General features: G+C 51.0%; 1 protein-coding gene across 1 annotated transcript; it reads left to right on the top strand.

Annotated features, from left to right (window-relative positions):
• Positions 1-4,674: 4,674 nt before the first annotated feature.
• On the top strand, positions 4,675-9,346 carry LOC306815903 (class I histocompatibility antigen, F10 alpha chain-like; the record flags this gene model as incomplete). The annotated part of the gene is made up of 5 exons (XM_079332408.1): positions 4,675-4,759; positions 7,312-7,575; positions 7,702-7,974; positions 8,767-9,039; positions 9,132-9,346. Exons 1-5 carry the CDS (start codon positions 4,693-4,695, stop codon positions 9,344-9,346), a joined length of 1,092 nt encoding a protein of 363 aa, XP_079188534.1. The 5' UTR covers positions 4,675-4,692.
• Positions 9,347-18,915: the final 9,569 nt, after the last annotated feature.

The raw sequence follows: 18,915 nt of genomic DNA, 5'->3' as shown, positions 1-18,915 counted from the left end.
CACCATACGAGCTCACAGAACCAAGGGGCAATTATTAACACCATGGGGCCTAACAGAACCAAGGGGCCATAGTTACACCATGGGTCTTAACAGATGGGAAATTGTGACACCATGGGGCATAAAAGAAGCAAGGGGTTTGGGTCACACCATAGAGCCTAACAGACAAAGGGGCCATTTCCACACCATGGTGTCCACCAGAATCAAGGGGCCATTATGATATTATGGGGCCTCCCAGAACCAAGGGACCTTTGTGACACCATGGAGCCTGACTGGAACACGGTGCCATTGTGACACCATAGGGCCTCATGGCACTGACGTGCCATTTTGAACACTATAGGGTCTAAAAGAACCAAGGGGACCATTTTATGCCCTGGGGCATAATGGCATAAGGGTTTATTGTGACACCATTGGGCCTAACAGAACGATGGGTCTGTTGTGACACTATGGGAGCTCATTACACCGAAGGGCCATTGTAAAAACATGGGACCTCATGGAACCAAGGGTCCATTGTGACACCATGTGGCCAGTGTGAACCGAGGGGCTGTTCTGACAACATGGCTCCTAAGAGAACCAGGGGAAAATTGTGACACTATGGGGCCCAAGGAATGCAACCGGCATTTGTGACGCCATAGTGCTTAACAGTGCAAAGGGGCCACTGTGACTCCATCAGACCTCACGGAACGAAGGGGCCATTGTGACACCACAGGGCCTCATAGCACCAAGGGGCCATTTTGAACACCATGGGAGCTCATAGAACAACCGGGGCAATTTAAACACCATACGGACAAATAGAAACAAGGGGACATTTTGACATCATGGAACCTCGTAAAACCAAAATGCCCTTGTGACACCAATGGACCGCAAAAACCAAAATTGAATTGTGACACTGTCGGGCCTATGAGAACCAAGGAGCCATTGTGACACCATGGGTCCTAAGAGAAAAAAGTGGTGGTTGTGGCACCATGGCACCTAACAGAACCAAGTGGCTGTTGTGACACCATTATGTTGCATGGTACCAATGGTCCTTTTGACACCATGGGGTCTGACAGAACTAAGGGATCATAATCACACCATGGTGTCCACCAGAACCCAAGGCCCATTGTGACACCATGTGACTTCATGGAACCAAGGGTTCATTGTGACACCATAGGTCCTCAGAAAACCAAGGGGTCATTGTGACACTTGGGGCCTAATAGACCCAAGGGTGTATTGTGACACCATGGGACCTAACAGAGCCAAAGGGCCATTGTGACACCGTGAAGGCTCATAGAACCAATGGTCCATTGAGACACCATGGGATCTCATGGTATCAAAAGGTCATTGTGACACCATGGGGCCTCATAGATCCCAGGTTCCATTGTGTCACTATGGGACCTCATGGCACCAAGCAGCCATTTTGACATCATGGAGCCTCATGGAACAATGTTCTATGATGACACCATGGGGCCATACAGAACCAAGGTGCCATTGTGACACCTTGGAACTTAAAAAACTGAGGAGCCATTTTGACATCATGGGCCTCATAAAACCAAGGGGCCAATGTGACATCATGGGACCTCACAGAACCATGGGTCCTTTGTGGCACCATCTGGTATGTCTGATCAAATTGGTCATTTTGACAACATGGACCCAAACAGAACCAAAGTGCCATTGTGACACGAAGCGGGCTCATGGAACCAATGGCCCATTTTGAACACCATGGGAACTCATGGAACCAAGGGGCAATTATTAACACCTTGGGGCCTAATAGAATGAAGGGGCCATGGTGACACCGTGGGGTCTCATATAATCAAGGTTGTGTTCTGACACCATGGTGCCCAACAGAGCCAAAGGTCCATTGTGACACATGGGGGCTCATAGACGCAAAGGGCCCTTGTAACACCTAGAAACACATAGAACCTCATGGAATCAAGTGGCCATTGTGACACTTTGGTGCCTCATAGAACCAAGGGGCCATTCTGGAACCATGGGGCCTCTAAGAACCAAGGGGTGATGTAGACACCATGGAAACTATTGAAACCAAGGGCCATTGTTACACCATGAGGTCTAAGGGAAGCAAGGGGCCATGGTGTTACCTTGGGGCCTAAAAAAATCATGGGGCCATCTTGACACCATGGAGTTTCGTGGAACAAAAATGCCATTGTGACACCAATGGACCACACAAACCAAAGGGGAATTGGCATACCCCGGGGCCTAAGAGAACCAAGGTGCCATTGTGGCACCATGGATAGCAACATATAAAAGTAGTCATTATGGCCGCATGGGGAATTACCCCCAGTTCTCCATTCCCGGCGCTTTCTTCAGGGCGGTCCCAGGGTGTCCCAGGTGTTTCTCAGAGGGCTCCAGGGGGTCGCAGCGGGGATCCAGAGGGATCCAGAGGAATTCTCTGGAAATCCCCCTTCTCCGCTCCCCCACCGCGCTGCCTCGGTCACTTTCGCTTCCGCGTCTCAACCCGAGAGACCGAGATCTACCCAGCTACCCGTGACGTCACTGACACTTTGAGTTTCCATTGGTGGGCAGGAAATACCGGCGCCAATGGCGGGGCCGGAGGCGGCTCTGGATCGCAGCGGAGCAGCGCGATGGCTCTAGCGCTGGGGCTGCTCTTGGGGCTCCTGGGGGGCCTGGGGGGCGCGACGAAAGGTGAGTGGGACCCTCCAATACCGGGACCCCTCGGAACCGCAATTCCCGGGCACCGGGACCCCCCTGAACTTCCATTTCCGGGCACCGGGAACCCCCCAACCCTCCATTCGCGGGCACGGAAACCCCCGAAATCTCCATTTTGGATCCTGTGACCCCCCCTCAATCCACCTCCCCAGCAGCGGCCACATCAATGTACCCCCTTATCTGGCACGGAGACCCCCCTGTACCCCCATTTTCTGCTCACCAGCACCCCTTGAACCCCCATTTTCGGGCAGCAGAACGCCCTTGAGCCCCGAATTCCGGGAAGGAAACTCCCCCTTAACACACATTCCCCAGCACGGGAACCCCTGAACCCCCATTTTTGGGCACGGGGACTCCCCCATACTCCCTTCCCCAGCACCGGGACCCCCCTGCACCCCCTAATCCGGGGCTGGGATCCCCCCGCAGCCCCGTCAGTGCTCTGGGACCCCCCTGCACCCCCATTCCCGGCCATCCCCACACCCCAGTTCCGCCCTTTCCCTCGGCTCTTGAACCCCCAGATCTCCCAAATTTCTGCATCCCCCGAGTTCTCCATTGCCGGCGCTTCCTGGGAGGGGGTCCCGGGGGTCTCAGCGCAGATCCAGTGGGATTCAGATGAATTCCCTGGAATTCCCCTTTACTCCCGTCTCGCTTTCGCGTCTCCCAAACCGCGTCCCCGGGATCCGCCCCCACCTCCCAGCCCCAGCCCCCCTTTCCCGTGGTCCAGGGACCCCCAGGACCCCCGTTCCTGCCTTTCCCAGCTCCCAGCTCCCACTTTTCTCAACAGTGGGGACCCCTGGAGCCCCTTTCCTGGGCACAGGGACCCCCTGGATCCCCCATCCCGCCTCTCCCGGTCTCTTCCTTGAACCTTGCGCCCTTCCCCGCTCTCCCAGTTTCGCTTCCTGAGCCTTGGACGCCGCCAGACCCTCCAATCTCTGAGTCCCCCCCAGTTCTCCACTCCCTCCTCGTTCTGCGGGGGGGGTCCTGGGTGGTCCAGGTGGGATTCAAGGGAATTCCCAGGGTTTCCCCTGTCCCCTCCCCCTCCTCGCGCTCCCCCGGTCACTTTCGCGTCTCCCAAGCTGCGGCTTCGGGATCGGCCCCGGCACCGGCACCGGGACCCCCTGAACCCCCGTTCCTGGGCACGGGGACCCCCCTGCACTTCCATTTCTTGGCGAACCCCCCTTTCTGGGCACAGAGACCCCCTTGAAGGTTCATTTCGGGGAACCGGGACCCCCCTGTTCCCCCTTCTCCAGTCCTGAAAACCCCTGCACCCCTTATCAGGAACCTGGAATCCACTGAACCCCCATTCCCGAGCAGGAAAACCCCCTGCACCCCCATTTCTGGCCACCGGGACCCCCCGAACCTCAATTTTCAGACACAGGGACCCCTTGAACCCCAGAACCCGCAAAGAGAACCCCCCTGAGCCCCATTTCCTGCGTATCGGGACCCCCCTTATCCAGCCCCAGTGCCCCCCTGTACCCCCTTTCCCGGCCCTCCCCCTCTCGGGGACCCAGCCCCCCATTTTCCTTGACCTCGGGACCTCCTGAAACCCGATTACTGGGCATGGGGACTCCCCCCGCACCCCCTAATTCGGCATGGGGACCCCCTGCACCCCCTTCTCGGGCATCCCGCCCTTCCCAGGCCCCAGACCCGCCCTTTTCCTTCCCTTTGCACCCCCAGATCTCCCAAATTTCCATGTCCCCCCAGTTCTCCACTCCCGGCGCTTTCTTCAGGGCGGTCCCAGGGGGTCCCAGGTGTTTCTCAGAGGGCTCCAGGGGGGTCGCAGCGGGGATCCAGAGGGGTCCAGAGGAATTCTCTGGAAATCCCCTTTTTCCCCTCCCCCCCCGCGCTGCCTCGGTCACTTTCGCTTCCGCGTCCGAAGCCGAGAGACTGGGATCTACCCAGCTACCCGTGACGTCACTGACACTTTGAGTTTCCATTGGCTAGCAGGAAATAGCGGCGCCAATGGCGGGGCCGGAGGCGGCTCTGGGGGCGGGGCCAGTTCTGGGGGCGGGATCGCAGCGGAGCAGCGCGATGGCTCCAGCGCTGGGGCTGGGGCTGCTCTTGTGGCTCCTGGGGGACCCGGGGGGCGCGACCAAAGGTGAGTGGGACCCCCGAAACCGGGACCCTCTGAACTTCCATTTTCGGGCACCAGGAACCCCCTAACCCTCCATTCGCGGGCAGGGAAATCCCCGAAATCTCCATTTTGGGTCCTGTGACCTCCCCCTCAATCCCCCTCCCCTGCAGCGGCCCCACCAATGTACCCCCTTATCTAGCACGGAGACCCCCCTGAACCCCCATTTTCTGCTCACCAGTATCCCTTGAACCCCCATTTTCGGGCAGCAGAACGCCCTTGAGCCCCGAATTCCGGGAAGGAAACTCCCCCTTAACACACATTCCCCAGCTCGGGAACCCCTGAACCTCCATTTTTGGGCACGGGGACTCCCCCATACTCCCTTCCCCAGCACCGGGACCCCCCTGCACCCCCTAATCCGGGGCTGGGATCCCCCCGCAGCCCCGTCAGTGCTCTGGGACCCCCCTGCACCCCCATTCCCGGCCATCCCCACACCCCAGTTCCGCCCTTTCCCTCGGCTCTTGAACCTCCAGATCTCCCAAATTTCTGCATCCCCCGAGTTCTCCATTGCCGGCGCTTCCTGGGAGGGGGTCCCGGGGGTCTCAGCGCAGATCCAGTGGGATCCGGATGAATTCCCTGGAATTCCCCTTTACTCCCGTCTCGCTTTCGCGTCTCCCAAACGCGTCCCCGGGATCCGCCCGCCCCTCCCAGCCCCAGCCCCCCTTTCCCGTGGCCCAGGGACACCCAGGACCCCCGTTCCTGCCTTTCCCAGCTCCCACTTTTTTCAACACTGGGGACCCCTGAAGCCCCTTTCCGGGGCACAGGGACCCCCTGGATCCCCCATCCCGCCTCTCCCAGTCCCTTCCTTGAACCCTGCGCCCTTCCCGGCTCTCCCAGTTTCGCTTCCTGACCCTTGGACGCCGCCAGACCCCCAATCTCTGAGTCCCCCCCAGTTCTCCACCTCTTGCTCGTCCTGCGGGGGGGTCCTGGGTGGTCCCCGGGGGGATTCAGGGGAATTCCCAGGGTTTCCCCTGTCCCCTCCCCCTCCTCGCGCTCCCCGGTCACTTTCGCGTCTCCCAAGCTGCGGCTTCGGGATCGGCCCCGGGACCGGCACCGGGACCCCCTGAACCCCCGTTCCTGGGCACGGGGCCCCTTTGAGCGTTCATTATGGGGAACGGGAACCCCCCTGTGCCGCTTTCTCCTCTCCTGAAAACCCCATCACCCCGTTATCTGGCACCTGGAATCCCCTGAACCCCCATTCCCGTGCACGGAAACCCCCCTGAACCACCATTTCTGCTCTCCGGGACCCCCCTGAACCTCAATTTTCGGACACCGGGACCCCTTGAACCCCATTACCTGCAAAGAGACCCCCCCTGAACCCCATTTCCTGCGCAGCCGGATCCCCCTTATCCAGCCCCAGTGCCCCCCTGTACCCCATTTCCCGGCCCTCCCCCTCTCGGGGACCCAGCCCCCCATTTGCTTTGATCTCGGGACCCCCTGAGCCCCCATTTCTGGGCACGGGGACCCCCCTGAACCCCCATTCCCGGTCATTGGGACACCCCCGAATCCCCATTTTCGGACATCCCGCTTTTCCCAGACTCGAGTCCCGCCCTTTCCCTTGACCTTTGGACCCCCCGAACCTCCCAACTTTCCGTGTCCCCCCGTTTTCCATTCCCGGCGCTTCCCGAAACGGGGTCCCAGAGGGTTCCAGGGGTCTCAGGGGGGTCTCAGCGGGGATCCAATGGGATCCAGATGAACTCTCTGGAATTCCCCCTTTCCCCCTTTTCCCCTCCCCCACCGCACTCCCTCGGTCTCTTTCCCGTCTCCCAGGCTGCGCCTCCGGGATCCGTTCGCCTCTCCCAGTCCCAGCCCCCCCTTTCCCTCAACACCGGGAACCCCTGGAGCCCCTTTCCTGGGCACAGGGACCCCCTGGATCCCCCATTCTGCCTCTCCCAGTCCCTCCCTTGAACCTTGGACCCTTCCCGGCTCTCCCCGTTCTGCTTCCTGCCCCCCCAGTCTCTGTGTTCCCCCAGATCTCCACCCCCTGCTCGTCCTGCGGGGGGTCTGGGAGCATCCCTGGGGTATCGTGGACACTCCCAGGGGGGATTCTTGGCTCTGGGACCCCCCTGAATTCCCAGTCCCAGTGGAAAGGAAGGCACCTCCCTGCACTCCCTTATCCAGTACCAATCCCCCCCTGCACCCCCTTTCCCATCCACCCCGCATTCCCCAGCTCCAGACCCACATTTTACTTGACTCTGAGACCTCTCCTGGACCCCCATTCCTGTTTTTTATCAGCCCCCAGCCCCCCTCTCCCTCTGCATCAAGGACCTCTGAGCCCCCCATTCCAGCCATCCCGGGTCTCCCCACCTTGTGACCCCTCTTTCCTTGGCACTGGGGATTTCCTTGATCCCTTATCTCACTTCTCCCGGTCCTTGTCTCCTCTTTTCCTTGACCCTGGGAGTCCCCTGAACCCCCATTCCTGGACACTGGGACTCCATGCACCCCCTTCCCAGCTCTCCCAGTTCCCCTTTCATTAATCCATGACCCCTCAACCCCCCCAAATCTCTGTGTCCCCCCAGTTCTCCACTCCCTGCACTACCTGGATGTGTCAGTGTCAGAGCCCAGCCCGGGGATCCCCCAGTTCATGGCCATTGGGTACCTGGATGGGATCCCCTTCACACGCTACGACAGCGAGCCGGGCCGGATGGAGCCGCTGACACAGTGGATGAAGGACGGAGCAGAGCCGGGATATTGGGATAGAGAGACACAGATCAACGTGGGGAACCAGCACTTCTATGCCAGGGGCCTGGAGATACTGCAGGACCGGTACAACCAGAGCAGGGGTGAGTGGGGGGATCTGTGGGGCTGGGATGTGGATGGATGGGTTGGGATGGGATCCATGGGGCTGGGGTGGGATCTGTGGGGCTGGGACACAATTCCATGAGTCTCTGTGGGTTCAATCCCCCCAGGTCTCCACACAGTGTTGCGAGTTGCTGGCTGTGACCTCCTGTCCGACGGGAGCGTCCGTGGATCTTACCGGTACAGCTACGACGGGAGGGATTTCATCTCCTTTGACCTGGAATCCAGGAGATTCGTGGCGGCCGACAGCGCTGCTGAGGTCACCAGGAGGCGCTGGGAAGATGAGAATGTGGCTGAGGGTTTTACAAATTACCTGGGGCACGAATGCCCGGAGTGGATCCCGAAATACATCGGATATGGGCAGAAGGAGCTGGACCGCAAAGGTGGGAGCAGAATTCCTGTGGGAAAGTGGGATTTGGGAATGGAGGACTTGGGAACAAGGTAATTCCTGTGGGAATTCCACGGACAAATCTCCCCCCCATCCCATTGCAGTGGGAATTCCATGGGCAGATCTCATCTCTATCACATTCCCATGGAATTCCATGGACAGGTCTTACCCCTGTCCCATTCCCATGATATTCCATGGGCAGATCTTACCTCTATCACATTCATAATAAATTCCATGGGCAAATCTCACCCCCATCCCATTCCCATGGAATTCCATGGGCAGATCTCATCTCCATTTCACTCCAGTGGGAATTCCATGGACAGGTCTCACCCCCATCCTGTTGCAGTGGGAATTCCATGGGCATATCTCACCCCCATCCCATTCTCATGGAATTCCATAGGCAGACCTTATCTCTATCCCATTCCTATGGAATTCCATGGGCAGATCTTATCCCCATTCCTGTGGGAATTCCCTGGGCAGATCTCACCCCCATCCCCTTCCAGTGGAAATTCCATGGGCAGGTCTCACTCCATCCCATTGCAGTGGGAATTCCATGTGCAGATTTCACCCCCATCCCCTTCTAGTGAGAATTCCATGGACAGATCTCACCCCCATCCCATTGCAGTGAGAATTCCATGGGCAGATCTCACCCCCATCCCATTCCCATGGAATTCCATGGGCAGATCTCACTCCCATCCCATTGCAGTGGGAATTCTATGTGCAGATCTCACCCCCATCCCATTCCCATGGAATTCCAGGGATGTCTCTCACTGTTATCCCATTCCAGAGCCCCCTGATGTCCATGTGTCCGGAAAAGAGGAACACGGGATGCTGATCTTGTCCTGCCACGCGTACGGATTCTACCCCAAGGCCATCGCGGTCAACTGGATGAAGGGGGATGAAATCCGGGATCAGGAGACGGAGTGGGGCGGGGTCGTTCCCAACAGCGACGGCACCTTCCACACCTGGGCCAGGATCGAGGCGCGGCCGGAGGAGCGGGAGCAGTACCGGTGCCGGGTGGAGCATCCCGGAATGTCGGAGCCCGGGATCTTCGCTTGGGGTGAGGCTGGGAATGTGGAATGTGGGAATTGGGGAGTTGGAATTCCCAGATGGGGATTCCCCTCCCCCTCCTCACCATCCCACAATTCCCAGAGCCGACATCTGGTGGGAATCTCACCGTGGTGGTCGCTGTGTCCATTGTTGCCATCATCATCCTCATTGTCCTCGTTGGATTCGTCGTCTGGAAGCTCCAATCCGGTAACACACGGATGGGGGTCAGGAAGGGGCACAGATCCACCCAGCACCGTTCTGGGAATCCTGTGCCACCAACGCTGATCCCACTGTTTTTCCACAGGGAGGAAGAATGAGAAGATATACCACGAGGCACCCAGTGAGTACCAGTGGAGGATCCAGCTTTGGATCCCCTCCATGTGGATCCCAGGATGGATCCTGGGGTTAATCCCAGTGTGTGATCCGTGCTGGAATCTCATGGATCTTCTCTTTCTGCAGGGAATGATGTGGGAGCAACGGCTTGACCGCAGGTAAGGAGTGGGATCAGGGTGGGATTCCAGAGGGGGACTGGGACAGGATGGACAGATTGGGATCAGAGAGGGATTCTGGATCAGAGGAGGGGTCCAGAGCAGGATGAGATTGAATTCTGGAGTGGGATCGGGGCTGAATTCTGGAGCAGGATCAGTTGGGATGATGGATAGATGATGGATGGATGATGAATGAATGGAAAATGGGTGATGGATGGATGGATGGATGGATGGATGGATGGATGGATGGATGGATGGATGGATGGATGGATGGATGGATGGATGAATGAATGGAAAATGGATGATGGATGGATGGATGGATGGATGGATGGATGGATGGATGGATGGATGGATGGATGGATGGATGGATGGATGATGGATGGATGGATGAGTGGACAGGGCAGGATTGGTGTGGGATGGATGAGGCAGGATCAGGTTGGGATTCCAGAGTGGGTTTGGGTGGGATGGATGGAGCAGGAGTGGGCAGGATCCGGTTGGATCTGGAGCAGCTCCTGCTCTCCATGGGCTCCAGCCAGGCCCATCCTGTGGGATGGGGACAGGGACAGGGTGACACTGTGACCCTCTCTCATCCCAGCAGCAATCACCGCCTGAGCAATCCACAGAGCTGGATCCAACCCCTTCCCTCTTCCCAGGAAACTGAGGCTTTCCAGCAGAGCTCCTCCCCATGCTTTTACCCACCCACAGCTCCTGCTACTGGATCAATTTCCCATTTTGGCTTCTTCAAAACCAAGAACCATAAACATTCCCAATGCTTTAGTTCTGGTGTGAAATTATCCTGCTTTGGGCAATAAATCCTGCTTGGGGCAATAAATCCTGCTTGAGGCAATAAATCCAGGTTCCCTCCTCCAATGTCTGTCAGTTCTTCTCTGAGAGCCAGGAATGAAAATAGGGACACCAGGAACAGGTTGAGGACACAAGGAACAAGATGGGGACACCAGGACTAGAATGGGGACACCAGGATTGGGATGGGGACACCAGGACTAGAATGGGGACACCAGGATTGGGATGGGAACACCAGGACTGACATGGGGACTTGCCAGCCACCCTTGGCTCCATCCCCCAGGATTCATTTCCCGCTCTGTGTCCCATGTCCGAGGTGTCCCCAGGAGGGTTTGGCTGTGTCAGGCTCCTGGAGGGGCAGTGGGATGGGGAGAGGGATCAGGCCAGGCCTCATTGTCCCCAATGGTCCTTGAGTGTCCCAAAATCAGGGTTTGGGATCTCAGAGAGGTTCCTGCTCATGACCATGGCCATGAGATGAGAGTGGCCATGAGTGACACAACCCTGAGATGACCATGGGATGACCATGACACAACCACAGCCCCATGAGATGGTTTGGACCAAGAGATGACCATGGGTTGGTCATGGCACAGCCATGGCCTTGAGGTGACCCTGATGTGGTCATCTCATTGTCCTGATCATCTTATGGTCATCTCATGGTCATTTCCTGATCACCATCACCTATTGAGTCCCCTGGGGTTTACACCACCACCCCCCGAGAGAATGAATTGTTGCTGGCAATCAGGACAGGAGCTGATGATCATGTGGGACTGATCTTTAGCAAGATTAAAAGATCTTTTGAAGGATGGGGCATTTTGGTGTAAGAAAGAGTGACTTAAATGGGCTTTTTCACAAAAATTTGGAAGGGTGGTTTGAATGGGCGTGGTGAGGTGATCAGCATGGGCATTACCTTCAGCCCTGAATTCACTTCCAGGTAGGTTGATACGTGAACCAACATGGGTGACAAAATAAGGTTGTTTTCTTAAAAAAGAAAATTAAACTTTTGTGCAAATTGTATAGGTTTTCATTAGTGATAATTTTGAGGGAGAAACCTTCTGCTCATTCCACAACGCCTGCATAATAAAAGGAATCTGTAACTAAATTGAAAGGAATTAAAAACTTTGAGAAAACATGGACAACCACTGCAAGTTCTACAATCTGTGTTGATCCATCTACAAGTTCAATGTCTGATTCCCAGTTATCACTGTTAGGGTTCTTCCAGGTGATAACTGATTTATGAAATTTGCCAGAGTCATCTGTAAAAATAGTAAGAGCATTAAGAGAGGTGTGACTATCTAGGGGTTTTTGGGTAAAATTCAAAGAAAGGTGTATTAATTTATGCTTTGGAAAATTAACTGAGATTTGGCCTGTAAAAGCTGCTAAAGCAATTTGAAAAACCTCAGATTGCTGAATTAAGAATTCTAAATACAGGGAAGTAATGAGTATAAACATAACAGTGAAATAATTTCTGGAAAGGGTTAAAACTTGAGATTGGGATTTCATGATCATCTGAGAAAGGATTTCAGGACAAGTAGTGATTGTTTTGGGCATCTGATAAGACAGGAAGATCCATTCTAAAATTAACAAAAGGACAGACAAATCCTTTTTCCATTGAAAAATTGAACCATAAAAATGTGGCCGTTCTCCCAAAATAGCAAATCAAAAATGTGACTCTGGGTGGTGTCAGTGGGCTTGGTGAGTGTGCAGTGCTGTAGCCACTTTATCCAACCCGGTTCTGGCATCTGGTGTGAAGTCTCTGGGAGAGTTCATGTCCGTGTTTCCCTTTAATAAATCAAATAAAGGAGCCAAATCCTGGTTTGTGATTCCAAGGAGGGTCCTAACCCCATTAATTGAGTTTCTGCAGAGGGTGTAAGGTGGTGAGTTCCTCCTGCAGGTGGCTGATCTGTGGTGTGACAGTGAGCCTGTACCCTGGGTACCTGCAAGGGGAGGATCACTGCACTTCATCTTTGGCTACTTGTAGACCAGACTTATGATCTCCTCTAAAATGTCGGTGGTGACAAGTTCCATGGTGGTCTCCTTTTCTGAGGCAATCAGGATGTCATCCATTGTGGATGATTCAGACACCCCTTCAGGGCCCCCTTGGAAACTACCCCTTAGATAAGAAATCCTTCCTTAGGATGACTCATGCTAGAGAAATGTTCACCCCCTGTAGACCCCCGTGTTATCTTTTAGTGTTCTAACTGGTCTTTTTTCCTTCTAAGTAATTGGTCACTCTCACCTAAAACTTTAAAGTAGTTGGATAGTTTTTCAATCTCTAATTTTATTGGTCTGCATCTGAAGCCACCCCAACCCTATAAAATCCCTTTGATATTCTACGTATTTGGATTTGCTGCTGGGTCCCTTCGTAGAAATCAAGTTGCCTGCAGAATTCCTGTGCAGCATTCCCAAATCTCTTTCTCTCTGGCTAAGGAAGTGCTGCAATCAAAATGAAATCACAAAAGAGTTGATAGCCTAAGTAAGGCTAGGCCTTGCTTAATTTAATCACTTTGTAGCTGATGTCTGCCTAAGGCAGCCAGGAAAATCTGTTTTATTTGGAACATTTTATCTGGGCTTGCTATAGCTGCCGGGGGCCATCCATGTATTGCAGTATCATTACTTGGGGGAATTTCTCTTGGGTGAAAGGATCCTTGCCATGAACCATTGGCACATTGCTGGGGAGTTCCACATCCCTTGTGGCAGGATGGTCCTATGGTGCCTTTTCAACAGTGACTGTTGGTGGATGGAAGGAATGGAAAAGGAGAATCTTTACGCAAACTCTGGATGTAAAGGGATCCTGAAAAAGCAATCCTTCCGATCAATAATCATTAACAACCAGCCCCTGGGGATCGTGTAAGGAGAGGGGCAATCCTGTCTGCAACAGTCCATCTCCTCAATGGTTTCATTTATTCTTCTCAGGTCTTGAAGCAGCGTCCACTTCTCACTATGTGGGGATGTTCCAGGGGCTATTTGTAGGGACAATATGCCCTTTTTGCAGGTGTTTACAAACCAGAGACTTTACTGTGGACAGCTTTTCAATGGGAAGGGGCCACTGATCAATCCAGATGGGTTTGCCTGAGGTCCAGGTGAGCTTCACAGCACCATGCTCATCAGTGGTCCTTGCTAAAAATTTCTCTTGAGTCTCAGTCCCTAGTGGGACAGAGATCCCTACCTCAAACACGCACTTTTGTCTTTAATAATAAATGGCTTGGTGGTGGTCACCCGGCCCCACAGTCTTTTAAAGGAAACAGGATGTAAACTCCCCATGGTGTTGCTGTGCCCCCCAATTCCCACAAGTGTGTTGAGTGAAGGAACAAGAGTCCACTCTGGTGAGTTGTGTGAGATAATGGTCATGTCTAGTCCCATGTCAAAAAGACCCATACAGATGAGGGTTTTCCCCATGTAAATGACATCACAGGTGATTTTGATTTTTCCCAGGCCAATCTGCTGGGCCCATGCAACGTGGTCAGTGTCATCATGAACCATAGGCAAGAAGAGAGCCTGAGTGAAAGGTATTTCCTTGGAAATAAACAAGGAGGATTAGGGCACCTAGCTAACATTCTGATTTCTTGATTAGAGGTAACTGCTAAAACAGTGGGCAACACATAAAAACCTTCAGTATTACATTGGTCAAGTCCAATAATGAGAAAACTTCTTGGCTGCAGTTCTGGTTCTAGCTGGCCTGTAGAGATAACATGATGGATAAAATCAGTTATCATTACTGACCGGGCAGGTGACAGCTCCAGTCAGGAGCTGCATGGTACTGAGGCAGGCAGGTCCCTGAGGAGGTGATGCAAAAAGAGGTTTGGTGGGTTCCAATGTCTGTTTTGCCAGTGTTCAGCCATGGGGGTTCTTGTGTCTCCACGTGCCACTGTCCTGTGCTCTGCTTGGAGTTCCCTCACTGGCTGCATCAATGTACCTGGACTTGATGACAAGAGTTAGTATCTGGCCTGGTTTATTCCAGTCACAAAGTTTTTGAGAGTTCTCTTTTTGGGTTTGCAATAGTTCCTTCCCAGTGTTCATTTTGGCCACAATTAAAGCATTGTCCTGGCTTTTGGTTCTGCTGTCTTTGAGGACGCTTTTGAGATTTAATCAAGGCATTGGCTAATACTTTTCCTTGGAAGGAGGCAACATGCTCTGGAGTATCCAGCTTATTACAAGCCCCCAACATCTGGGGGATGGTGGTCTCAGGGTCAAGGGACAAAGCCTTTAAGCCCTTCTTATATTTGGGGTTAGCATTGACCACTGTTAGCTGTTTCAGCTTCCCAAACCTGGTCCTCAGCCACTTGTTTATCAAGAGTGAGTTTAACTCTATCCAGAAAAGTCATATAAGGCTCTGTAGGGTCTTGCCTTATAACAGCAAAGTTCAATTGCAGCTTACTGGCCTCAGGTACTTGTAAAAAGGCCTTTTTAGCCACTTCCATCATGTCATTTAACACTGGTCTTTGCAAATCTCAGGCCTGCTGGTCTGGGTCAGTTCCCTCCCCTGCCAATTGGGCAAGTGTAATGCCAGCCCATGCTCCAGAAAGTAATTTATTTAACTGTCTCTTCCACCCCAACTCCCATAGCAAAAGCTCAGTAGGGGATAGCAGCAATGCCATTAAGTATTTTATGTCAAGGTGTCACGATCCGCCCAACCCGAGCGGGAGTCGTGATTGGTTCTTTTATGGATCTCAGAGCGCAAAAGACACAGCAGGGGACAAAACCAGTTTACTTCTACAGAAATGCACTTTATTTAGTGCCAACCAAAATGCGATAGTGGGACAGAAAGAGAGATAGAGAGAGAGAGAAAGGGGGATTGGGATTATAGCTACCAAGACTGGCAGACGAATCCTCATGGAGCCAGCCAATAGATGTCTGTTGCCATCTGGGGAAATCTCAGGGGTCTCCTCTGAGAAAATCATATTTATAATCCTTTCCCAAAGCGAGTGGCTTCTGGCCAAAAGGTGGGAAGATTTATGTGGAGCTCGTTTCCCTGAGGAACAGGTGGAAACAGGACGTTTCAAGGCACACCAAACCATCTTTGTTGTTATGAACACACGCAGGGCAGCCCATACTGACCAGTCCATTGTTCTTCCATCTGTGGGAGCTTTGTTGAGTCAGCGCCCCGTGACTAGTTGTCATGAGAAACCAGTCCTGGCAGGCATCACCTGCGGAACAGTCACTTTGTGTTCCTCCCATCCCTGGGCAGCGCAGGCCTCAGGCGAGGGTCGTTGGGCAGAAACAGACGAGAGGCTCACACGGACTCTCACATCACCCCGTGACCAACGAGCGTCGCTGAGAAACTCCATCAGCATGATGTTGTGACCTTGTAGCATCTTCAGGACCCGTCATTGGTAGCACATCCCGAGAACAGGAAAAACTAAAAACCAGGGATAAGAAGGAAAAGGGAAAAGGAAAAGGAAAGAAAATAAACAGAAAAATAATAAAGCAAAATAATCGCAACAAAATTGATTAAAATAATTTTTCAAACAAATCACAATGCTATTAGCTAAAATAACTTTCAAACAATCAAAATTAATAAATGAAATAACATTCAAAAATTAAAATTCAAACAAAATTAAAAGAAATCAATGAAATAACTTCCAAACAATTAAAATTCAAACAATTAAAATTCAAACAATTAGAATTAAAACAAAATCAATGAAATAACTTCCAAACAATTAAAATTCTAACAATTAGAATTAAAACTCTAACAACTAGAATTAAAACAAATCAATGAAATAACATTCAAATAATAAAAAAGTCTAACAATTAGAATTAAAACAAATCAATGAAATAACATTCAAACAATTAAAATGAAAACAATTAAAATTAAAACAAATCAGTATCCATTATATTATGTTTTTATGATTAAAACAATTATTTTCCAAAATCATTTTCAATCAAAAGCTTAACATTACTAAAACTAATCATACCAATCATAACAAGCAACAAACAATTCCAATCAGTTTGCTGTTAAAGGCCTGACTTTTACTGCTTGTGTAATTTGTCTGGTGTCAATAACTTTAGGGGTATCTTTAGCAGATGGAGTAGTGATCAAATTATGTGCTTCCATTGTTGATGCCAATTGTGTCAACTGTTTGACCATTCTTCAATTCAGGATGTATAGGATACCTGACAAAACAAAACCGATCAAAACCAAAATCAAAAGCACAACAATGGGATGACACAATTTGTTTAGGATGCCGGTAGCAGTAGGTGACCACCCAAAAAGAGTATCCCACCACCTGGGTTCAGCATCCCCTTTTACCCTGTCTAAAACCCGATATATTTCTCTCACATCGTGATGAACTGTCACCAGGGTCTTCTGTCCATTTTTCTTGATTTTTCCCAAGATCCCAATTAAGTCCTGCTGAAGCAACAATTGTTTAATCAAAGTGAGGTTCATCCCAATGGGAGCAGGCACTAACTGATGAATCAGTGTAAAATTGGATTGCAAAAGGTGATAAGACATAACCGGAGCAGTATAGGAAAAGTCACAGCCCATGATCGTGGTAAAATTACAAACACAAAAATTTAAATTATTTTTTAGATCCACTGTTGCATTTTCTACAAACACTAATTCGCAAGCAGTTCTTACACACACACATCCATTTCCTATGTACACCAGCACTGTTGTAGGAGTCTCATCAAGGTGTATTTCAAAATGACAGATATTTTGCTTTGTGTCTAAACAGATGTCTTGGGCCACAATGGCATTGCTTTCACAAATGAAACCCTGTTGCTCCCGAACAACACAAGATTCCAAATTAACAGTTTGCCATTTCTTGCCAATTTGACTGACCCATTCTCTGTGCTCGAAAGGATAGAGAATAGTTCCATTGTGATTCAATCCTAATGCAATGATGGGGTATATCAAATGCACTGAAGTGTTGTGTATTGTTGACACAAAGGCTGTGGCTGTGTTTGTGCTGGGGTTGTAGGTAAAGTTTACCAGATTCCACCAGGACTGAAACTTCCTTTCAAAATCATTAGCACTGTCCCAAATTATTGTCTGGATTTCAGTAGGGAAGATGCCTTCTTCCCCTTCCCTTATAATTGAGGTAACAACTGTTTGCATCCAAAGCTGTGTCTGGATACAGCTGAGGGCTAAGGAGATGTTGTTTTGAGCAGTATCAAGAGCATCAATTCTCAATTTGTGATCATTTACATTTGCCTTTTCCCAATTTGGTAAAATGTTTGATAATAACCAGTGTTGAGAATTGGTTAGAAAGCCATGGACACAACTGTGGATATGGCTCGGCTGAGGCCTTGTTACAGGAGAGCAGCTCCTGCTAAGTAGTAGCTAGGCCTTGCTCTTAAGCAGATTTTGCTGAGCAGCAGTGTTTGCTTTTTAGAGACTTTTGCAAAAGCAATGCAGCTAGCATCATTTGCAGAGTTGGTCGACAAGTAATACATATGTCCATTGTTCAGTCAAGGCCTTAACTTCCAGGGAAGCACGTAGCAAGCGAGGTATAACCCTGGGACGGATATTATATAGCAATAAGTGTAAGAATAAGGGAAATAGCAGCCAAGACTAGCAGCGAGGTAGCACGTATAATTTTTGGCTAGAAATTCAGTAAGCGTGATTATCTCACACTTGTAAAAACCAATAATAAGAGAAGGCATACATAGTAAAAACCAATAAGATTGTACTAATATGAAAAATGCTGATTTATGCTATTTTGGCCTATAAAACTGTCTGATGCTCTCAATAAAGCTGGATTATGCTTTATCAATCACATTGATTGTCTGGCTGATCCCCTCGCCATTCCCCAACAAGTGGCTCCGCACCCACGCAAACCATTGTTGCATCCCCAGGGCTGTTAAAGAGGACTGCAGAGGTTGTTTCAATTTGGTCAGGTCTCTGGTGGTGGCAACCAATTTGTTCATTAATACCTCTGAATCAATGCTATTTAAAATTCCCCATCCTGTTTTCACAACACCGGTTATGTCTCTTGTTTGTTTCTTGAAAGGATCATCCTGCTTTTGCAACCAGGTCGTTTGTCCACCCCTAGAAAAGGTGAACAAGCTGGCTGAATTACTGAGACATTGTTTTGCATTGGCAATTTGACTTCTTTAAAAGGCCATGCTGAATTAAACAATATTTGCTGTTGGCCAGTTTTCCGAATTACCCAAGGTCCAATTTCAAAAATTTTCAGGCTCAGTATAACCGGTGGTTGGGTAGTAGGTGTTACAACATTGACATCAAGTTCTCCTTTATATTTTGTATTTTTTTCCCACACATAAGTTTTTTGGAAAAATTGTACAACAGTTCAATTTTGATTTTGAATCTTCACAAAATAAAACACAGCTGTAAGGTCCTGTGCCATAACTGTATTCAGGTTCGATGAGGGATTCAGCAATTAATCTTCACGTTCCATGGCGTTATTCTGTGAAAAGTAAACACAACAGAATCTGCCACGAAGAGGCAGGAGGTTAAAATGATGGAACTATGCAGACAGAAATTCTGTTAACTTCCCAATCATTTTGCTGCCAAGAAGGAAGCCACTCTGTACCTCCTTTAAACACAAAATGAGAGTCAGTGTAGTTACAAGCAAAGGAGGCACTCTGAACTTCAAGCTGGAAAACACCCCAAATAACCATCAGCACCCCAACTC

Source organism: Erithacus rubecula, assembly GCF_903797595.1.
Source record: "Erithacus rubecula genome assembly, contig: scaffold_282_arrow_ctg1, whole genome shotgun sequence".
Lineage (NCBI taxonomy): Eukaryota > Metazoa > Chordata > Aves > Passeriformes > Muscicapidae > Erithacus > Erithacus rubecula.
The sequence above is the reverse complement of the archived record's forward strand: the minus strand, read 5'-3'. Positions and strand labels throughout refer to the sequence as shown.